The sequence below is a fragment of the Chaetodon auriga genome, chromosome 9 (genome assembly GCF_051107435.1).
Source record: "Chaetodon auriga isolate fChaAug3 chromosome 9, fChaAug3.hap1, whole genome shotgun sequence".
Classification (NCBI taxonomy): Eukaryota; Metazoa; Chordata; class Actinopteri; order Chaetodontiformes; family Chaetodontidae; genus Chaetodon; species Chaetodon auriga.
In genome coordinates, this window is record NC_135082.1 from 15,843,967 (window position 1) to 15,867,556 (window position 23,590).

Sequence of the window (23,590 nt, forward strand, 5' to 3'; positions counted from 1 at the left end):
CTCCAAAAGAATCCAATTTGTGTTACAACAAAGGCTCCAGATATGACAGGGGATTGAGGACGGATAGACTGGGAGAGGCTTGGAAGAGGAGACGCATGGAGAGCAGCGAGGATTACTGTCTGAGGGAAATGATGGTGACAAGACAGAGGAAAGGATGAGAGGAGGAAAAATAAGACAAGAGGGAAACAAATGATGTCAGAAATACAAGTGCGTACACCGTTTACAAGAAGCTGTGACAGTGCGCCAGGAAACAGGAGGAGTGTTTACCTGTGATGAAGGGGAAAAGGTGGAAGAAGGGGAGGAAGAGAAGGAGAGAGATAGGTCGATGTGTTACAGGTAGATAACGTGAGAGAGGTAAAGTTCAGGAGGTATAGGGTGTCACTTAAAGGACCAAGGGATAGCGAGTGGGGGCAGAGGCGCAGGAACTCAATCCCAGAGCCAAGCCAAACAGCTGATGATAAAAACCTCCTCACCTGCACACACCAAGACAGAGATATGGACAGAAGCACGGTGCAACACTAAGGAAAGCAACTAGAGGAAATATCTGCACAGAGAACATTTTTTTTTCCTTTTGTTCTCTATTTTTCGCTCTTTTTTTTTTCTTGAACAAAGAAAAAGACTTCCACTGCATCAACGGAGCTGGATTTATAAGCGTTTTTGAGTGAAACTGTCATATGTATGCATATAGGTGACTTTGTGGGGAATTTTAACACATAAAATATAAAAAAATCAAAAGCTACCACAGAAGAGAGGAGAGCAGGGAAGAGGCAAGAGAGTGAGTGAGGGAGGGGGAGGACGAGCGGGAGAGAGAGAGAGAGCGAGCGTGTGTGCGAGCCCGTGACGCTGAGATGTTCATGATCATTCGAGAGTCATCCGCCGGAGGAGGCGGTGCTGGAGCGATGAGCGCGCCACACGAGAGGAGTGCAAAGCAGGTGCGTGAATATGGGTTTTTCTCTCTCTCTCTCTCTATATATATACATATGTATGCGTATGTATAGTGTGTAACCTGTGTGTGTATAATTTTCTCTGTCAAGTTGTCAAAATGCATGCAAAGATACATTTAGGTGAATTCCATTTTGCATGAACTTATGATGGTGTTCAATTACAAGATAAGGTAACCTAAAGATGATCCTAAACTGGAATTGAAGTGTAACAGATGAAAAATGTGCATCCAAAGTTTTCAGATAAACTAAATGACTGTAAATGCACCTTGAAAAAAATGTCTCCTTTATCTTAGGTTAAAAAATCCTCTAAAAAGCCATTTTATTTGCTAAAACCTTTATTATACAAAACTTAAAATAACGTGGTGGCTTTTGCATTATCATTGGTAAATAAAATAAGTAAAGTTTATTAATATAGTACATGTCTAGACTGCTTCAAAATAACTGCTTCACAGTAAAAGCCAATACATTTACCAAGTGGACAAAGCTGGTGTTATCATGACATGACATTTGAACTGCCAGTCCACATATTTTGCATTTACTAAATATGGCAAAAATCAGGTGTGTGCATTATTCTTGATGTTACCACGATGTGTGTGAGTTTGAACACCAGTTTCATGAGTCTGAACCCCTCTGCCCCCCCCCCCCCCCTCAGGTGCAGGCCGCCATCAAGAAGAAGCTGGAGAAGCAGAAGAAGCGAACCAATGAGCAAGGAGGGGGTGCTGGAGACGTTCAGACCGCTACGCCCCAGCCCCCCCGCCATCAGAAAACCGACCAGATCCCACAGGTGACAGCGGCGGCCGCTGAGGACCAAGAGACGCTGGAGGAGACGCTGGAGGAGATGATGGAGGGACCACAGAGGAGAGAGACGGAGAAAGAGGAGGTGGAGCCTGTCGACCTGCTGCCCATCGTGGACTCTGTGTTCGGACAGGTAAGAGCCGCCTGCTGCAGTGTGTCAGAGACTCATGAGTGCATGACACCTGTGTGTGTGTGTGTGTGTGTGTGTGTGTGTGTGTGTGTAGGTGTATTACTCATGTCATGGGGGCATAAATGTTTACACTGTCACGTAGTGGGGACTGATCTTCCATATGGGGACAAAACACAATAAAACCTCAAATCTTAGGGTGAAGACTTGGTTCAAGGTTAGGGTCAGACAAGTAGTGGTTATGGTTCAGCTGAGTCTCAAGGAAATGAATGTAAGTCTATGTATTGTCCCCAGAAGTAATGGAAAAATGGTCACGTGCGTGTGTGTTTCATGTGCTGCTGCATCAAGTTCTCCAGCTGATTGAATGTCTCGCCAATGGCTTGATTGAAACCCTAAGCCTCTAATTCAAATTTAAAGCCTGGCTGTGCTCCACTCTTCTGTAAAATAGCCGTCTCTCGCACACCCCTCATCTCTTTTATCTCACATGGCAAAGGGGCCTCACCTTCAGTGTTAACCATGTTGCCTTCTTGTTTAACCCCAAATCCCTGTTGAAATGGTGGGAGCAGCACAGCTCAAGGGCTAAAGCTAAGGATGGAGATCGCGTGTGTTTGAGAGGAATTAAACTCCTTTACTTTGGGAAACATTATAATCCGTAACAGATACGACCATAGTCAGCCAGGGATCTGATGAACACCCTATCTCTGCAGCATCGGCTCAGTATCGCATCACTCACATGGTACACAGCGACACAGGACACCGCACGGTAGGCTACACCATTACAGCATCTGTCACCCCGGAGTCAGACATGTGGCATCATGGTGTGTGAGAAAGTGATGTGTTTGTGTGTGTGTGTGTGTGTGTGTGTGTGTGTGTATGTGTGTGTGTGTGTGTGTGTGTGTGTGTGTGTGTGAAAATAAAATCAAAAGAGATTACACCATAGATGCTCTAAAACAAGAAGATTACCCATTTAAAGCTGCACCAATTGTATGAAGTGGTAGACACTTCCTGTCTCCAAAGTGGACGTGGTTGCCTCTCACCTCATCTCCATTGGGTATTTTTAACACTAATGCGCCACTGACGGCCAGATACAGAAGAAATTTAATGCTTGCACTTGATTTTGCAGCTCATTTTTATCTGCTATCTCAAGATCCAGATCCAGATCCAGATCTCGGAGAATGTGCTGTTGAGAGAAATAGGTCTCAAAGTTAATTTTCTCATGATTTGTCCGTCTGAAAATGGCATTTCAGTGTCACAATGTTAGAGTCAGATATGTGGCTTGTGAAAAATGGGTCCTATATTGACTTCAGTGACTATGGGGCGAAAGAATCTGTCATAATCTGAGCTCACCTTCACTTCCCCCATTAGTGTGAGTAGACTCAGGAACTGCTGCAGTAAGTCTCCTAAAGGGCCGGGTCAGAGGTGACATCCACATGACACAGACACAGGAAGTGACTCTCCCGTCAGGTGTCTTGGTTCCTGAACTGTCTTTGAAGACGCCAAATTTAAGGCTCCACGCGCTTCCTGCTGCAGACCTGAGAATGGCTTGTGAGTCACTCTGGATGTTGGTTTTTCTGACATGGAGGAAGAGTCCACCTGTTCACGTCAGCAGGCTCTGGAGAGGCTGATGATGAGTGTGGCTAAGGTTAGAAACAGGAAATCAATATAAAAAGCAAAAAAATACATGATGTCAGCGGTGATGCAAGTGATCCAAAATAAGAGAGAACGACTGAGTGAGTGGGAGAGAAGATTCATCTTTTCCTCATTCAGGGCTCCTCAGGGGGCCCAGAACCTCGCTTTGAAATCCAGTGGATTATTGGAGGAAACTTGTGTGTAACAGGCAAGTCACAGACAGTGAGCATGTGGTATTCCCAGAGACCCCCAGCCCCCACATACTGAGCTGAACATCAGACAGACGGAGCTTGAAGAGGCTTGCTGGAACTCATCATTTTCTTAAAGTGATATTTCATGAAACACGCTCATTACATCATAACCAACATGGCAACACTTGCGTAACTTTGGCTTCACAAAAAAACGGCCACCATAAAGAATCATTCTCACCCCAATTTCTTTTAGATAATATCTCAGTTTTAATCCTGTTGTACATTAATTCCTTGTTTCGTTATTAATGCAAACTTCATTGAATTACATGCTTGTCAGAGGCCAAATTTCATATTTTTGCATGATCATCTGACCAACTGTGCACTCACTAAGTGTGTTACCCATAATTAGCATCAAGTCACATGATTCCAGAAAGCATTTCTACAAAACACTAAACACATTTCCCAAAGTACTATCCTTAAATACCATTTTGAAGTACTTTATTTGAGTATTTCTTTTTTCATACTTCAACTCTGCTACATTTCAGTGGGAAATATTGTGGGGTTTTTTTTACCCCGCTACATTTATTTGAAAGCTAAACTTTGTACTTTAAAACTGAAACATGATCAACGTATAAAATGTGATCAATTTTTATTGATTACATTAGTCAATATCATACAAAGTACTTGCAGTGCCAACCATTACCAGCTACAGCATTAAAGTGCTTCTTTCATGTTCATGAAGGTGACAGATAACGTAACACAAACAGTGTTACATACATGTTGATGATAATGCAGCTGTTCTTTAGCTGAGTGAGAGTTTTGAATGCAGAACTTTAAGTTGTAATGGAGAATTTGTACATTGCAGTATTTCTACTTTAACTAAAGTAAAAGATTTGAATACTCCTTCTACATCAGTCTCCCTCCGTCCTTCCACGCTCCGCCTGCTTTGTCTCTTCTTGTCTTTCTCTGACTGACAGCTCTCGCTACTGGACACCAACCGATCGACATCTGACACCAGATCAGTACATGATACACACAAACATACGCACACACACACACTCACACACACACACACACAAAAGAAACGAGTCACATTACTTATACTGCCCATGACACACAAACACATGCACACACATATACACAATGCCTGGCTCGTGTCTCAAGTGTGTGTGTGGTGCTAAAAATAACTGCTCGTGTCATTCAAGGCTGATACCTGGAGACAAGCTATTGAGAAGTAATCAAAACAGAAACCCAGTAACATAAATAAGCCTGAGTGTGTGCATGCAAACAAAGACTCACACACATACACACACCGACCAATAGCATCTCAACTGCATGATTAATTGAAACCATCAGGAAGGGAGAATCAGCCTGGTAATTAATCAGGCTTAATGAAATTGGTGGGGTCTTGTATTATTCATGCAGCCGCTGGTGTCAGTTTTGTTGATCACTCAAACATCAGAGGTGAATCATGAAGGAACTCACTGAAAGATGTTCATTTGATAGACCAAGTTGTGTTGTATGAGTTGATTTTTCAACAACTTCACTGACTGGATACTTGCTCACAAAAAAGGTTGCGGATTATGTGATGCATGTGAGCTAAACCTGGTTCGGAAGTTAAAAGGTTTTGCTCACTGAGGTTTAAATGAATGGTGGTTTGATGGTGCATTTGTGCAAACAAAACAAAATATAAACACCACATGACGTCTTTGATGGCAAAACATGCAGTCAGGGTTAGTTTGCAGTGGTCCACTCTACATGTACCGCTCTTTTATTTCTGCTTCCTTTGCTTTCTTTCATGTGTAGCTGTGTCCACACACCTCCATGATTTAGGAATTGATCTCTTATTTGAGGATCAGATAATTTGTAAGATACTGTCTTATTATGCCTACTGACAGCACTCACGTCTGACTGCGTGCTGGTTAGATCAGCCGCAGTTAGGGTTTTTAAGTCCAAACATTCTGCTTCTACTTAAGAACTTTTTCGGAGTAAAGATTTCATTTACAGTGTTCACTCTTAAGCTGCACATCATTCAATCTGGCCAGAAGTCCGGCCAAAAATAGACTCTGAAGTCTTCACGGCAGCAGCTGTCACAGAAAACTCAGTTATTAGACCTGTCCGAAAGTGGCCTCTAGTGGTGATGACTGGCTATTGCAACTATACCACACAGATGCCACCATTACATTCATCCCATGAAGGTTCTTTAACGTCATAATCCAGAAAAGTTTGCGAGCAGCTCAGTTCAGACCACAAGTCATGTCCCATGTGAGGAGGAAACTGTGGGTTTTACAGCATTACACCATCACATAATTCTTTTCAAAGGCCCAGCACATTCCTGCTGCACCCGGTCTACCTTCTGATTAAATGTCCTCCCAGGAAACCTTTCTAGCATCACTTTGCTCACCTGTAATCAGGCAGAAGAAGTGAAAACACCTGTGTGAGTGTGCAAAGGCACAAAGGTTTTAAGAATTATCAAGTGAATCTGCAGCTCCCTTCATCTTTATGAGTTTTATAGTGAGTTTCAGCTCATTGTTAACTGTTTTGATTCACTCTCACTGCTCTTAATAGTGCTCTAAAGAGCCACTGTATCCGACCTGCTCAGCACCAAACAGCAGAGACACAGGTAGTGGCAGTCTGGTGAACATAGCGGAGGATTTGGTAGCTTCAGAGCCTCTCAGGAGTTGGTGGAGACCAAAAATAGAAATAAGAGAGTGAATACTGGACTGACATTGATCAGGTGGATAGAAATGTGTAAATGAATGCTAAGGTTGCCCCATAACTGCTGGATGTGTAAACAAGAAACTGCTTGCTAACAAGTTCACCAAAAGAGATAAAAAAAAAAGTGTTTTATTGTATGATTAATGAAACAAAAAGACTGAATTGTAAGTCAAGCTGTATTTTATACTGCAAAGAAACACATTTTCATCTTTATAGAAGCTCCTTTTGTTTTGCCTTCAGTGAACTTTTTAATGCAGACTGTGTACTGAAGTAACAATTCTCCATGAGTGTTTCACAGAGCACCCACTTTCCTCCTGAACCACTTTCCAAAAACGCTGGCACACTGTAAAATCTGAATAGAAACTGTAGAAATAGAAAGTAGAAAATGTGATTTGCAAAACATTGAAACACCATATTTAATTGAAAATAGCACAAAGACAGCATATCGAATGATGAAAATCATATCCTCATTAGGAATTGATGCCAGCAACATATTTCTAAAATGTTGGAACAGGGTCGTGTTTACCACTGTGCTGCATCATCTCCTCTTTCAACAAAATTCAAAGCATTTGGGAACTGAGGGGTCCAGTTGCTGTCATTGGAATGTTGTCCCTTTTTTGCCTGATGTACAATTTCAGCTGCTCAACAGGTCTCATTTGTCATATTTTACACTTCATAATGCACCAAACATTCAATGGGTGACAGGTCGGGACTGCAGGCAGGCCAGTTTAGCACCTGGACTCTAAATATGTGCAGAATGTGGTTTGGCATTGTCTTGCTGAAACAACCAACACCTTCCCTGAAAAACATGTTGCCTACTTGGCAGTATATGTTGCTCCAAAACCTGTAAATATCATTCAGCATTAATGGTGCCTTCACAAATGTGCCTGTTAGCCATGCCATGTGCACTGATGCCCTCCCACACCATCACACTGGCTTTTCAACTGTGCGCCGACAACAAGCTGGATGGTCCCTCTCCTCTTTAGCTCAGAGGGGTTAGACCACAGGACAGTTCTCCACTTTGTACTGCAGACAATGAAATCCCCTAATTCTTTGCAATTTTATATCGAGAAAAATTATTTTAAATTGTTGCTCTATTTGCAGCACATTCTGTCACAGAGTGGTGAACCCCTCCCCATCTTTACTAGAAAGACTCAGCCTCTCTGAGAGGCTCTTTTTATACCCAGTCATGCTGCTCACCTGTTGCCAGCTGACCTAATTAATTGTGAGATGATCCACCAGCTGACCACCAGTCTTATGTTGCCACTGTTCCAACTTTTTGAAGCTTGTTGCTGACATCAAACTCTAAATGAGGATAGAATTTTCAAAAACAATGAAATCTCTCAGTTTCATCATTTGATATTTTGTCTATTTTAAATTCAACATGGACTTTCAGTGTTTTGCAAATCATCACGTTCTGTTTCTGTTTCATCATTTTACACAGTGTCCCTCCTCTTCTGGAAATGGATACATACATTAAAGTATGTACATAAATGAGGTTCAATGTTGGAGGAGGAATGTCCAAAGCTATAATTGGAGATCTATTAGGTGACTTCCTGGTGTGCCCCCCCCCCCCCCCCCCCCCCCCCCCCCCCCCCCCCCCCCCCCCCACACACACACACAAGCTGTGCTCTCCATATGGATGTTCTGTAGTAAGCATCATGCCAAATCTGCTTTTGGAGAGATTTGTTGACAGATGCTTTACACAAGCTCAGACCACTTAGCACTGAACTCATATCCTCAACTTGTGATTTTAAATTTGCCATAATTTTAGAAAACTTGGTCAAACTAGCTCTGGGATGAAAGAGGTCAAGTTCATCCAGAGCTCGAACCGCCTCGGACTTTGAGCCGTTACATCCTGCTAAGTGTGACCTGAGATGACACGTGTGACAGACACTGTGCGTTTCATAAGCCGTGATTTGCTCAAGCGTCGCAGCTCAGTTGTGGTACTTTTTCATTAGTTTAAACGTTTAGCACCATTTGAACTGTGAAACATTTCTAATCTTCATAGAAAAAAACAGACAGACGCAGCTCAGAGTGAATTCTTAGTATCTGCCAAATCTAAAAGGAATTAGGAAACAAAATGCATATACAACTTCACACTGTGTCATAGTCCAGTCCATACGATGGGTGTTTTATTGACTGTTCTATTTTAGAAATCTATCCTTCATGTTAAATATATCATATGTATAATAGGTTATGAAGGATAGATTCATATCATTTTATTGGCAATATGTTCATTTTCAGTCAAAGACTAAAGCTGCTGCAGGAAGCTTCAGTTCTGGTTCAGATTTGAGTGACATTCAAATGTTCATATTTTCACTTTGGTTCAATCATTCGGCTCCTTTTGGATTTAGTGTACAGTACTCATGTCTCCCTGTTTAGGTTTCCTGTTTTCGGTCTCTTCACTGTACTCCTTTTCTCTTTTCATCACCCAATCTTCCAGTTTTAATCTCAGATGGAAGGGATTAAGTCCTCTCTGTTTACGTCCTCTTAATTCTCCCTCTAAAACTCTTCAGACTGTAGATGAAGTCATTTGAACGCTGATGCAACATGTGAACGAGAGCGAGGGAGAGGGAGGAGAGAGAGCAACTGAAAGGCCAAGAGGAGGAAGGAGAGCGAGAGAGGGGGAGATTAAAAGCGTTGGTCGGTGTGAAGAGGGAGAGACGGTGATGCTGCTGCTGCTGCTGCTGCGAAGAGCTGCTTTCAGTTCAGTTTGCTTGGCTTAGTTGGGGTTTTGTGCTGCAGTGTTTGGTGTCTTCGCCTGCCTCTGGATCATATAGATATGGATGCAGTCATTCAGGATTTGACGTGCATGGATTAGAGCTGGTTTTTATCTCAGCGGTATCAGATGTGACCGGCATGGGACACTCAGAGAGGTCACCAAAGTCAGAGCTGGAGCCTGAGCTGCATCTCTGAGAAGTCCGGAGAGAAGAGGGCAGAGGAAAACAGGGAAGAAGAGATAAAAACAAGATCAGAGAGACGTGTCTGAGCGGGAGAGGGGAAGGAAAGATTTGGGGAACAGTGGGTGAGGTTACTTGTCGATCGGGGGGGGTTGGGTGATGGGCAACTGCACCAAACCATCTATGAAAGACAAAATGAAGAAGGTAAGAGCTTTCTGTCTCATCTTCATTTAACTGTGTTTAACTGGAGTTGATGCTTTTGCTTGCTAATTGATGCTTTTACAATATGCATCTGTCGAAATCTAGAAGTTCTGTTATTGATTAGAAAACATGTCAGCAACTTTGAGCATGGACGTTCTTTGTTGACATTTAGGAGAAGTAGATGTAACGAAATACTGACAGTTCAAAAGACCACTTAGTGGCTTTGGAGCTTTCTCTGCAGCTTGTCATCATTTCATGTCTGGACAGTAGTTTAGCACAGATGTCAGTCATTAGACGAGACAATTAGCAGAATTATCAGTAGACACTGCAGCGGAGTGGACACAGAAGGACAGTTTTTCACAGCAGGGATAATAGCTGATGTGAGTGGATTGCCTTGAAATAATAAGCAGCTTATGTAATGCAGGCTTACAACCACATTCTAATGTCTGCGGGACAAGAAAACATGTGGGTCTTAGCCTTGTTCCTTGAAAGATGTGATTATGTGTGAAGAACTCAGCCGTGCTGACAGTTGCAGCGGTGGAATAACAGCCTGGTCTGCCTCTAAAGGGGGTAGTGGATGGGAAGGTGAGGGCAGTGGGCCAGCAGGGTCTGCAGCCGGAGGGAGAGGAGGATCGGGACGTGGAGGATAAGCTGTTCCACGATCCCGTCGGTGCGCTGGTGAAGAACTGCAACATGCTGCACAACATCGTGGGCCCGGCCTGCATCTTCCTTAAACAGGGCTTTTCACAGACGCTCGTATGTAGCAGAGCACACAGCGTGCACTCTGTGCTGTCTCACGACCCCAGTACAACTCTTTCCACCCAATTCATCAATTCATTTTCAACCCTGCATCGTGGCTGACCCTCCTGCTCTCCACCACACCAGCTGTGTCATCCCATCACTGGTGCGGGTCAGACGATCAAATCCGCTGGCACATGCTCAGAGCGGTCGATAATTCAGTTCCATGGAAATTATTGACAGCCAGGAAAAGTGGCCGGCTGCTGCCAGCCTACAGCCGAGGCTCCAGGTTCACCGCAAGAAATAGTGGGTCAACTTTGGGCTCATGATGAAGTCTTTCAAGATGCACATAAATGGTTTCCAATCTGGCCTGGATAATACAGGAAAATCTCACATTAAAGAAGAAGTGCAACACCTTGAGCAGCTTTTCTGTTTGCTTTAATATGAAACTTACAAAATGAATTCCAGTTATTTTTTTCTGTGTGTCCCTTGTTGTCATACTCATATTGTAATTTGGTTTGAACTTGAGGTTTTTAGTTTGTTGTGTGAAAAAGAGGCCAAATCAAATGCTCTCAGAGGATTGGTCATATAGTTTTCTCTGTGAAGCTCTTTGCCAAACATCCCCGACACCGAACTACAACGTCCACTCTGCGTGTGTGTGCTTGAGGGGGATCTGCAGCATGTATGCGTACATGTATTTATTTGTGTCTGAAAAGAGGACATGTGTCCAAAGGTCTCTGTACCAACTAAACCTCCTAAATCTCATAATCTCCAGATGTATGTTGCCTGGCAACCTCCCACAAATAATCTGGTTACCCTTTGTGGTTTATGGTACATGGCTTGTCATATATGTCATAATGCGTCCGTTTAATCCACGTTTCTATGTATATGTTCAGATTGAGTTCTTCATTTCCAGATGTTCTGGATTTGTCTATGTGATACAGCTTAGTGAACAGCTACACTACAAATTATGTTGAAGTATATAAAACATATAAAACTATAAAACATACACGGGCTCAGTTCTGAAGCAATGTAAATGGAGAACATTTCAAATAGAAAAAGAACATTTCATCCCATCCCCTCCTTTGAGACACACGAAGCCAAACTCCATTCATCATTTCTCTCACGTCTCCTGGTCACTTGATGTTTGTGTTTGGGCATCATTTCTGCCTTTTCAGTCATTGTCTGGCTCTTGTATGAAGTACGAGGCTAATGCGTGTCTCTGCTTCCTTCAACAGGACAGAGAGCTGAGACCGGAGGAGATCGAAGGTGAGGTGAACCGGCAGTGTCTTCACAGCATACTCACATCATGGCCGACTTAAATATGAACATGTGTTTTCTGTTTCTGTCAGAGCTCCGTGAGGCGTTTGTGGAGTTTGACAGGAACAAAAAAGGTTACATCAGTCATAAAGACCTGGGGGAGTGCATGAGGACCATGGGATACATGCCAACAGAGATGGAGCTCATCGAACTGAGCCAGCAGATCTGTGAGTGGAACATCAACTCACACAACAGAGCAGAGTAGAACAGAACAGAGCAGAGCAGAGCAGAGCAGAGCAGAATAGAGCAGAACAGAACAGAACAGAACAGAACAGAACAGAACAGAACAGAACAGAACAGAGCAGAACAGAACAGAACAGAACAGAACAGAACAGAACAGGAGTAGAGCAGAACAGAACAGAACAGAACAGAACAGAACAGAACAGAACAGAGCAGAACAGAACAGAACAGAACAGAACAGGAGTAGAGCAGAACAGAACAGAACAGGAGTAGAGCAGAACAGAACAGAACAGAACAGAACAGAGCAGAAGAGAACAGAGCAGAAGAGAGCAGAACAGAACAGAACAGAGCAGAACAGAACAGAACAGAACAGAACAGAACAGAACAGAGCAGAAGAGAACAGAGCAGAACAGAACAGAACAGAACAGAACAGAACGGAGCAGAATAGAAACAGGAACTGAATAGAATGGGGCCCGTGGCAGTCAAATGATTAAGACAAATACCTCATAACTCCTGGTTGGGACTCAAATTGTCAACAGTCACAATACTGCAAAATGCAAAAGAAAAAAAGAAGAAGAAGAAGAAGAGAATCAAAATAGAATAAAACAGAATGAGAACAAGGTCAGGAACAAGACAGATCTCAACTGGAACAAAACAGAGCTGAACAGAATGAGAACCAACATGTTGGCAGCAGAGACTTCTTGAAAGAAAAGAGTGATTTCTCCCACAACAGTGGAAATAAAATGAAAGCTCATGTTCACTGTTAATGCGGTTCGTTAATATTACAGACATTTAGGAAAGGAGTAGATTGCAGAACAGGGACTGACATGGCAGTTTTTTTATATAACCTGTGTTGCAGGTGGAGGTAAAGTGGACTTTGAGGATTTTGTGGAGCTGATGGGACCCAAGATGCTGGCAGAGACGGCAGACATGATCGGAGTCAAAGAGCTACGTGATGCATTCAAAGAGGTCAGCATGTACACACCGCTGCTGACAGCTGGCTGCTGGGAGACACACACACACGCGGAACGAAGAACATTCTTAACTGCTGCAAAGCGCGATTGGAGATGAATCTTGACATGCACATTTCAAACAATTTAATCAGATAAAAGACAGTTTTTTTATGTCAAAGCGGGAAAATCACAATAACTGTAATAATGGTTGCCTGCCACTCTTCAAGGGTCCTGGTCTACTAGAACAGGGAGGAGATAATGGGTGCCGTTCACATATTATGACATGATTAAACGTAGATGTGCATCTCTGTGTGTTCAGTTTGACTCGAACGGCGATGGTCAGATCAGCTTGACTGAGCTGCGTGAGGCCATGAAGAAGCTGATGGGAGAACAAGTGACCAACAGAGAGATCAACGAGATCCTCCGAGACGTGGACCTCAACGGGGACGGCCTGGTGGACTTTGAGGGTGAGAGAAATTCGCTTCGCTCTCCTCTTAAAGGACCGCTTTTGTTCTCATCTCGCACCCTCTCACTCCCTTCTCTCGTCTTTTCAGAGTTCGTGCGAATGATGTCTCGCTGACCGCTCCAGCTGCCCACATGTCAGATGGACACGGACATTATGCAACTGCTGGATTACACACTACATTTGTAGTGAACATTATTCTTCTGCTCTTAAGAGCACTTATCTAAAATTGTATTTTTTCATTAAATGAGAAAGAAAAAAAAAAAAGCTTTACATAAACAAAAAGCATCCAGTCTGCAACTGACATGACTATTATCTGAAGTGAGGTGCAGCACAGATTAAAGTTTTAACAGCTGTAAACATATCAAAAAACATTCATTACTGTGTTTTTTTAGATGTATTTTTATATAACCAATGTTTGTCCTTTGAGTGTAAAATCTTGTTTGTAAAACTGTAAATCTTTTTTTTTTTTAATTAAAGATATGCACAGAAATTGGATGGCTGTCAAATTATTCCAATCAGGGGAACGCGTGAAGGATGAATATGGAGTTTAAAACATATAAACAGCTTGCAGCGCATTGACAGTTAAATGGTTTGTTGAATCATGACCGGGCAGGCGAGAGGATTCATGGCTTAAATGGAGATTCAACAAGAGTGCGCGCTGCCTGTGCTGAGGTAAACACAGTGTGGAGGAAAATATCAAGAGGACCAACGGCTCCAAACAAGCCAGCAGGCATGCATAAACACCATCTTCTACAGGCGACATCTGAGCCTGAATGAAAGAGGACGAACAGTCACTTCAACAGATCATGTTGAATTAAATTTCAAATAATTATTTTCAAATTGAGTCATATTTGGATATTTATTTCACGGTTTGTGTAAAGCATATCTTTGATATATCTGTTTTCTTATATTCTGCATGTTTACATTTCATGTAATTGTACTCATTTCATTTGAATTTTGAATGACTTTATAAAGATTTGGGCCTTATTTTACTGTAATATGCATCCTGCTTATGGAGCATAGACTTGAAACTACATGTTTATGATAATATGTCTGCATACTGCATTCTTACAAAGCGTTGCATGACTCGCTGACAATGCAAACCTTTCCCTGTCGTGGCCTTTATAGTTTCACAATTATGAACTATGAACACACATACATCATACTGACTCACAATATTTCCTGAAATCTGGTGTCCAGCTGGCATCTGAGCTTTAGAAATGCAGCGATTGATGAAAATGTATTAATGTCACATTTTTATGCATCTTGTTCTTTTATTTGTCTGTTTTGCTCGGGAACATTTTCATTCGGGTGGTTTTTCAGTAGTGAGTAACAACAACAACATCATCTTTGAAATCAAGATTTTCCTTTTTATTGAAAACTTGGCCTGGATTCTGTACAGCAGAGAGGGTGTGCAAAGCACGGGGGCAAGAAGTCGGGGGGCAGGGGGCTCTAGGGACTCGGTTTCCCATGGTGCATCATACCCTGAGCCGAGAATCAAGTGTGTAAAACAGCCAGAGGTGTCGTGTTCCCTCGTTGGTGTTTCAGAGGACTGTGGAGGGGAATGGAGTGAGGGACTAAAAAAAAAGGGAGAAAAGGGGGGAAAGCAAAACTCAGCCCATAGGGGAGAAAGAGAAAAGTAGAGACAGAGAGGAATGGAGGGTGGTCCTTCCCTTGAGGTGTTGTCTCCAGTCAGGGGCAGACTCAAATCCTCACCCTTCCCCTCGCTACATCAGATCACAGACCGTTAAAGGTGCTGAGGTAAAGCCTCAGACATCTCTCCCCCTTTCCCTCTTCCTCCGCCCCTCTCCCTCACCTCCGCTCTTTCTCTTTCTCTCCTTCCCCGAGCCTCACTTGCTGGCCATGGTGTAGCAGCCCTGTTGGTGCCACTGCATGTCACGGATACGCCTCACGGACTGGAACTGAGGATGGCGGGCGCCGTACTCGTTGAAGTGCCTGAAGTCGCCCTTCTCCAGCAGGTACTGGCTGCCACGGTATCCAGGGAACTGGTATCCCACCCAGCTGGAGGAAAAAAAGAGGACACATGTCAGCGTAGACTCGACTTTATGTCTTCTGAGGCTTCACTTTGAGCTGCAGCCGAGACTCACGTTCCACAGCTGACAATGATGCTGCCCACTCTGTCGGTGAAGCCGTAAGAGAACAGGCTGGGGACGTCATCGTCCATGATCTCCATCTTGCGGCCCTTGAACTCTCCCACCTCGTACAGGCAAATCTTGTGCTTCTCGGGGTCCTGAGAGAGAGAAAGACACCAGTTTAGGGAGGAGTATGGAGCAAAAGAGAAAACTTGAGGGTAGTTTTTTTTCTTACCATTCTGACAGGCCTGAAGGACAGCAGGTAGTCGTTCTTCTGGCAGTTGCTCCAGGAGTCCCAGCGAGGATACTCTCCCTTCTCCAGGATGTACATCTCACCACAGAAGTTCATCTGCTCAAAGCCCACGAAGCTGCAGACGAGACAAGAGCATGAAGCATCCTTGCCAAGACAAGCCTTTTAAGAGTGAAAATGGATATTTTCCTCGTCTTTGAGACTTACGGTCCGCACTCAACGCGCAGGGAGCGCACGCGGTCCATTCCCAGCTCACACACATTCATGCACTCGTTGCTGATTTCAATCATGCGACCCTGGAAGTTCTCCTGGTCGAACACGTACATCTGGAGGGGACAGACGCCCAGAGTCAGTGTCAGTACGCCAACAGTAAGGGCCTGTGCTAACTTGAATATATCTCAGTGTGGCTTAGACGGAAGGAGTCCCATGAGAGCCACCCACCTTGTAGGACATCATTCCCATCTCAGACTTCTTGCCCTGAGCAGCCTTCCCATCGGTCTGGGAAGAAGTCTTGGACTTATCTCCACTGGACATGATTACTGGGTGGAAAGAGAGGGAAAAAAAAAAACACTGAGGGTATGTTCATGTGGCAAATCCAACCTGCTTTGATGGTGTCAGGATGCATTAGTGATAGAGGAAAGATTATACATGCAAAAAGTATATAGAATAATCTGTATATTTTGTATCTCTTGCTCCTGCACACACCTGCAGGCGTACAGTATGCGTGTGCCTGTGTACCTTACCTGTCTGTGTGTGCGATGCCTGCGCCGAGCCTCACTCAGAGTGTGTGTGGCTCGGAGTGCGCCGCTCCCTTTTATACGCTGGCGCCCATAGGAGAGGGATTATGGGCAGAGAAACAAACCTGCTGAGGTCAGAGGCGCGAGACAAAAGAAACTCAACATCATCAGAGAGGGACGGACGGAGGGGATGGGCACAGGCAGAGGGGGACTGACAGAAGCTGTGGAAAGGACTGAAGACCAGTTACTGAAAATTAAACACAAGTTCATGTTCCTCACATCAACTTTTAGAGGTAAATAATGCAACCTGAATCATTTAGTCTAATATTTCAGACTATGGATCCTCATGTCACCACAACAATCCATTTATTCGAAATATAAACCAGCATACAAACTTTGAGTGTATTTGATTTATCTTATTTTGGTCACATGAACGTGTGGCTTCAAACCTCTGGCTTTCACATTAGGTGGCTGTAGTTCAATGTTTATTTAATAGAAATATTTCAGGCTATGTGTGTCCACATGATGTCAGTAAGTGACATTCATGTGTGATACATAAATCTGAATTACATGCCTGCTCACAAACTTTTCATCTGGAAGACCCCCGCACAGAGACATAAGAACACAGACCCACATTTGATAGAACAGGATTGGTGATTTATGAGTTGTTTGAACTGGGATGCAACTGCAGGGGAAACTGTCATCAGATCTGCTGCATTCAGAGCACAAAGGTGTGATGGGTGCTCCTCATCTCAGAACTCCGCTTTGGAAACCATTGATTTTTCTAAACACCTGTGTGCACACAGGTGTACCTGCGCCCTCGAAGGTGCGCGCGCAAGCGCGTTTTGTAACTTCGAGACGTTACTGTGTGAACAAATGAAACTTTAACGTTGCGGAACCACTCTGTTATCTCCTTCTGTGTCCCCCCGCGGTGCCTCTCTGCTCCGCCGTTAATCCCCACATTCTCCACCCCGATCCCGGCCCTTTGTGCCTGGGCACGCGCCGGACTGCTGACCGGGGTCCGAACATACCGGAGCGCCTTTGTTTCAGAGCACCAGCAGCACTATGGGATCTGCTGAGCTGGCCGCTAAAGCCGGACAACAGCATCCAGCGGCGGCGCGGCGAATCCGGGAGCGCGCCGCTGCTGCCGGTGCCGCCGCTGTGCCGTATGGACGGAGAGCATGGTCCGAGTCCGAGCCGTGGACGCGCACCAGCAAGCGCGCTCCCCGACCGTCGATATAAAACTGAAGCGCCAGGTTCTCCCAAAGCTCTACGCGAGGCAGGCGGTAGGCGCGTACCACTCCAAAGCTCTTCTAATAAAGTGCCAATCTAGGTAAGGCTGCATCTCTGCTTTCAACACGGCTCAGGGTCAGACAGACAGCTGCTCTCAAGCTGCCTCACACAGACACTGAAAACCAAAAGCACTTTCTGAAACACCTGTACAACGTGTTGCTTGTGATCTGGGGTTGTATTTCACATTTCACCTTTTTAAAAAGTACATTTTTCGGGCCAGACCTCCTCCAGATGTTTCCGTTCAGTGCTCTGTGTTTTATCTGTGTAGCCTGAGTGATTCAGTGTGGAAACTGAACAACATCATGTTTTCCACTAAGAAAACGTGCCAAATAGTCCAGAATATTACAGTATTACTGAATCATTGATGCGAAAGGCCTTTCTTTTTTCTCCCTCACTGTTTGCCCCTTATCACCCTGCTTTGTGCTTCACCTCCTTCTCTCTGTCCTCATTTGCCCCCTCAGGAGTAAAGATGTACAGAACTACAAGGTCCCCAATGATGCAGCCGCTGGTCAACTCAGGAATGGGCATGGCTCCTTTCTTCAAGGTAAACACACACTTATTGGTGCACAAATTATGTGAAGGTGGATGTGACCATCTGCTTTATACTCAAAGGTAAATGAGAATAATGTCCAATATTTTGGATGTATGTCTTCTGGTGTTAATAGATCTGTGTGTCTAGACACAATGCCTGAGACAAATGTCTCATAAATTTCTCTAACCTAAAAAACTACACGCTACCTTATTGCCAACTGAGCTCCTTTCTTCTCCCCAGGTGACTGTGTTCGAGCAGGAGCACTTCCAGGGCAAGTGCCTGGAGTTCACCTCCGAGTGCTGCAACATCCAGGAGTGCGGACTGGACAACATCCGCTCCATCAGGGTGGAGAGCGGAGCGTAAGTGTTGCAAGCTTTTGAGGCCCAGTGTGCTGACTGTACAGAGCCTCAGGGCCACTTATCAAACAAGAACCAAGCTTCTTCAGATGGACGTGCAGTGATGTTAACCGCTCCCTCTCTCTGAACAGCTGGGTGGGCTTTGAGCACCATGACTTCCAGGGCCAGCAGTTCATCCTGGAGAGAGGAGAGTACCCCCACTGGGACGCTTACAGCGGCTCCCTCTCCTACCACGTGGAGCGCCTCATGTCTCTGCGCCCCATCTACTGCGCTGTAAGTTCCCTCCTGTCTCTTAGTGTTCAGGTGGCAATCCACGGGATCCATAGAAATCCAAAATCCTGACTGTCTCTCTCTCTCTGCCCTGCAGTCCCACCAGAGCAGCCGCATGATCATCTTTGAGAAGGAGAACTTCATGGGCCGCAGTGTGGAGATCTGTGACGACTACCCCTCTCTGCAGGCCATGGGCTGGATGATGCCTGAGGTCGGCTCCATGCACGTGCAGTGTGGCGCGTAAGTTCATGATCAATACGTGTGAACAACACTAAAAAGATTTTACCAGGAGTCACTAGCTGAGCTCTCATTATCATGTAGCCCATTATATGTAATAGACCTACCAGCTGGACGCTCTGAGCATGCACTGAATTCCAACACAGTCACAGCAGCTCATGCAGCTCCTGAAATAGTCCCACTAACCCTCGCCGCCTTCTCTGTGCACCCCACAGCTTTGTGTGCTACCAGCACCCAGGCTACAGGGGCCAGCAGTACATCATGGAGTGTGAGAGACACAGCGGAGACTACCAGCACTGGAGGAACTGGGGCTCCCACTGTCAGACCCCCCAGATCCAGTCCATCAGGCGCATCCAGCACTGAGAGGAGGACAGGCTGAGACTGAGACAGCCCTCGACCTCCCCCCTCCCTTTTTACCCATAACCCCCTCCTCTCTTCCTCTTCAATCCTTTCCTTCCTCTTGACTTGAGCCGCAACAGCCGCCCCGCCCCGACTCAACACCACTACTGATTTACAGCCGCTGCCAGAGTGTGATAAGAGACAATATCGCACTGTTAAAGCACAGGGAAACACACACACTTCACACACACACAGACACACACACACCTGACATAACTGACACTCGCACAGTGTCTTTTTATGGTTTAGAGGTCCCTACACACTTCCGCACGAACACACACCTGCGCTGTACTCTCACCTGAGCTGAGCGAGGAGTCACACAGGGGGGAGATGAAGCTCCAACATGGCGCCGTTAACCAGGAAAGCCCCCCTCCCCCCCGTCAGCTGCACTCACCCTCCTCAGCGCTGCAGACTGCGCTGTGGTGCAGCTCAGATGTGTTTTGTTGTTGTGTGCAGGTGGTTGATCCACAGGTTGATAACCAATAAACTCATGTTCACCTCATGCCTTCTTATTTTGTTCTAAGCGTGTGGATGTGATTTCATCGCGGCCTGAGGGTGCCCTGATGCTGACTCGTTGAGAAACACATGAATAAAATATGAAATGCACCACCTGCAGGCTTGAAAGGGGGCTTCATAGTTTGAGTTTTTCTCTGCGCAGGGAACAGTTGGCTGGATTCATGTCAGCTGCAACGGGTTTTAACAAATTTCAGGAAATCTAAAAGTATCAAAATGTCCACAGACACCTCTTAAACTTCATGTATGTTAAGTATGTTGGCATGAAGTCAAGCTGATCTCTCTGAAGGATGAAACTACAAACTTTTCAGTAAGACTTCTGATATCCATCTTTGCTCAAGCCTGAAAATACAGCCACATGATTATCTGTGTTTAAATGAATTTAAGGTGCTAAAACAAGAGGAACATGTTCAATTGTTAAGCTCTAAAGTATTTTTACTGTTTAGTTTCGTGGCTGAGAGAGAGCTGAGTGCAGTGCGACGATCTGAAAAACGAAGAAAAATGACATAATACAGGCAGCATTTAGGAAAAATGCTGCAAATAATATAACAAGCAAATCAAGAAACAGTGATGTTCAAGACTATGTTTTAGCTGTGACACTGGCTGTGAGTCCAACATTATTGGAGATATTGACCGATACATATTGGTATTTTAATAATATTATAACTGGTCAATATCAATCTTAATCTGAACGTTTGTGTCTTCTGTTTCAAAAATGAAACCTCCACCCTGATGATGAGCCTCACTCTCAGCGACGCGCTGAACAGAGCTGACGCGACGCGGGAAGTAGAGAGGAAAAGTTTATTGTAGAAATCAAGTTCAGTCCTGGACTCAAACGTGCCACGAGAAACATCAAGAAACCCAACGCGACAGTAAAACTGACGAGTTTTCCTGGAACATTTCCAACCTGTGGCAGAACAGAGGCTGACATCATCGATCGCACTTCAAAAGAATGCAGTCGTAGTCGCATTTACAGCTAATAACACACTCCTGATTCCTTCGTCAGTGCAGAAACCTGATTTTAGCTTTTTTTTTTGAAGTCTTTCAACATAGTTTGGTTCATGTCGTTTAAGACAAACATTACTGAACAAACCTGCATAAAAATCAAATTACTGAACTTAGCAGTAACAACCTTCTAACTCTTTACATAAAATCATTATCGAAATGATATCAATTAAGTACAAAAAAACAAATCTTTAACAGTTTGACAATTGTCAATCCTGGAACCCATCGTGTCAGCCTCTGGGGGAAACGGCCGGTGTTGAGACGAGCCAGCAGATATCTGGATAACAGATTCAGAATGCAGCAACTTCACTTTCACACTCGACAACAGCTCGACTGTTCCTCTTATGTCTGTAAACATGTATCTGCAGATGAGTTCAGATGCACTTTAAAACGCAAATAAAAAGCTAAATCACCATCAGACAGCAGCTGAGGCGTTCTACCCCCTTCCACACAAACCGTTGACCTGCATGCAACTAAAGCCTGCTCTAACGTGATTGGTCAGATCCTGCATTCATCAGTTTATAGAGGTTTTGACAGTTCTGAAGCATCTTTACGCACGATGATGTCCATCTGTCTTTCACTCCAAACAGACAGCCGACGTGCTGCTCACCGCTCTTCGCTCCCTGAACGTTGGTGGAAGAGGAAAACAAAGACCTTGTGTGACTGTCAGCGCGTTTGGAGGTGAATACATTAAAAACAAACACATTTGTCTTCATCTCCATCACTATAACTTTGTCCACCAGCTCCGCTACTCTCAGAAAAGTAGAAAAGAAGACGAAGACGAGCAGAAGATAAAACGTCAGAGCGGCTCAGTCTCATGTCTCACCTTTACTCCGTGCAGCACAGAGCGGCTGATGAGGTGCCGTCTGTCATCTCCCCGACAACGTCAACGTCCTCGTCTTCTTTCTCACCTTCTGAAGACTCCGTCCAGTCGATGATCACCATATCAGGGACGGGACTGGACCCTCCAATCACGTCGATGTCCTCGTCTTTGTCCCCTGTCGACCCCAGGCTGTCCTCTGAACGTGCAGGACGTGGGACAGACTGTGACAGAGTCGGTGCTCTTGTGCTCCGGCCGCAGTCCTTTTCTCCATCCACGTCCACTATCTCCATCTCTTCATGCGCCACATTTTCCTCGGTTTTTCTGACTTTGATTTCGCTCCACTCTGGATTTTCTTCTCCGCCTTCTTTTTGCACAGAATGTCCCACACTGATCAGCGAAACAGTCTCCACACCGATTGTTTGCTGGATCTCTGTGGCTGCTGGTTCAAGGTCTGCAAAGCAAACCCTCTTGGCCACGACGGCGTCATCATTTGTCTCCTCCTCGGACTCTGCTCCTCTCTTCTTTCCCCTCCTTGTGGGTCCCTCTGCCTCCTCTTCCTGTGGCTGAACAGTCAGCTCTTCTTCATCTCTCTTTTGATTCTTCTCTAGCTGTTCATCCACAGGCTGCGTCTCAGCTGGAGGTGTTGAACTCTCACCGTTAGTCAACCTGAGAAGTTGGACATTTTTCCTGGTCCTGCTTCGTCTGACACCTGGTTGGGAGGCTGAGGGCGGCCCTTTGTTTGAAAGTGGCTCCTCAAGGAAGGGATTACTGTCCTGTAAGACAAATCAGCCTTATTAGATAAGATGCATGCAGACATCATGCTAACATGTCACATAAAAACATTGTCTAATTGTGTCTGATCGTGTTAAAAAGGTCGATGCTCACTGCATGTGATTTCCTAACCCAGCTCCTGAGTGGGTATATCTTCCATAGGACTGGCTGATTCAACCTGTCACGAGGGCATTTCACTGATGAAGGACTGATCTTCTTTTTTGCAGGACGCTGAAAAATAGAAACACACACAAAAACCATGTGAGACTGTGGCTGAAGCGATCTGATTTCACACCTCTTTCAGTGAGGAGGAGTTAGAAATGTTCGTCACCTTGACCTCCACACGCTGACGGCTGAGTCCCTGCAGCGTTACTCTGGGTGGGAGTGGGCCGCTCCTCTCCAGCTCCACCACAGGCGTCTGCTGGAGCTGCTTGTCGACTCTGTCACGAATGGTTTTGTTCTTTGCGTCAATCGTTGATGACGCCGGCCTCCTCGCCGTCGCCCTCTTCCTCTCTGGCGTTCTCCTTGTCTGTCGTTTGGCTCGTGCTTTCCTCTGTGTTCCCTCGGTACGTTTTGGGGCAGCGGCACTGCGAGCTGATGAAGTCTTGCGTCGCGGTCTCGCCGGTGTTCTAGCGTCATCATTCTGCCGCTGTTCAGTTATCTGAGAGCTTTTGACTGAAGCCTCTCTGCAGCTCTGACCACCCGTCTCCACCTCGTCTCTGGCCATGCAGCTGTGAATGTGCTGCTCAAAGGACTGGAGGAAGCGCTCCAGCATGTCATTCAGCTCTCCCTCTCCCTGCTGCTGCTGAACAGGCACCTCGCTGGTCGCAGAGCTGGAGCCGTCAGCTCCTCCTGCTGCTGCAACAACCTGTGTGGACTGAAAAGTGGCTTGGCCCTGGTTTGGCAAAATGTGGAGGCCCATCATCACTTCCTCCAGCACACGATCAAATTGCTCGGGCTGTTCCTGGTCAGGAGTGATGGAGGTGGTGTGGAGGAGAGATGATGCTGGATGATGCACGGAGGGGGCTGTTGGTTTGGCCCTGGCCCTCCGAGCCCTGACAACAGGCACATTGTCCTGTGACCGGGCAGAAAAGGGTTTTAATTATAGTACAACACAAGCGGCAGATTCACGAGGAGTTAAAAATG

General features: G+C 45.2%; 3 protein-coding genes across 6 annotated transcripts; 2 read left to right on the forward strand and 1 right to left on the reverse strand.

Moving 5' to 3' along the window:
- The first annotated feature begins 798 nt into the window (after nt 1-798).
- On the forward strand, nt 799-13,452 carry cabp2b (calcium binding protein 2b). 4 transcript variants are annotated; one of them, XM_076738738.1, is made up of 7 exons: nt 799-932; nt 1,597-1,872; nt 11,485-11,515; nt 11,599-11,733; nt 12,606-12,715; nt 13,019-13,166; nt 13,254-13,452. In XM_076738738.1, the coding sequence occupies exons 1-7, from the start codon at nt 849-851 to the stop codon at nt 13,277-13,279; spliced, it is 810 nt and encodes a 269-aa protein (XP_076594853.1). In that variant the 5' UTR covers nt 799-848; the 3' UTR covers nt 13,280-13,452. The 4 variants fall into 4 exon arrangements, with proteins under 4 accessions (XP_076594853.1, XP_076594854.1, XP_076594856.1 ...); XM_076738739.1 differs by lacking the exons at nt 799-932; nt 1,597-1,872 and adding exons at nt 9,088-9,511; nt 10,076-10,264; XM_076738741.1 differs by lacking the exons at nt 799-932; nt 1,597-1,872 and adding an exon at nt 9,088-9,511.
- A 1,561-nt stretch (nt 13,453-15,013) lies between these two features.
- Nucleotides 15,014-16,042, reverse strand: LOC143325572 (beta-crystallin B1-like). Its single transcript, XM_076738742.1, has 5 exons — nt 15,950-16,042; nt 15,716-15,834; nt 15,494-15,626; nt 15,274-15,416; nt 15,014-15,187 (listed from the first exon to the last, which is right to left on the reverse strand). Exons 1-5 carry the CDS (start codon nt 16,040-16,042, stop codon nt 15,016-15,018), a joined length of 660 nt encoding a protein of 219 aa, XP_076594857.1. The 3' UTR covers nt 15,014-15,015.
- Nucleotides 16,043-17,441: 1,399 nt separating this feature from the next.
- On the forward strand, nt 17,442-19,296 carry cryba1l1 (crystallin, beta A1, like 1). The gene is made up of 6 exons (XM_076738743.1): nt 17,442-17,578; nt 18,000-18,082; nt 18,311-18,429; nt 18,558-18,699; nt 18,794-18,936; nt 19,149-19,296. The coding sequence occupies exons 2-6, from the start codon at nt 18,008-18,010 to the stop codon at nt 19,294-19,296; spliced, it is 627 nt and encodes a 208-aa protein (XP_076594858.1). The 5' UTR covers nt 17,442-17,578; nt 18,000-18,007.
- The last annotated feature ends 4,294 nt before the right edge of the window (nt 19,297-23,590 follow it).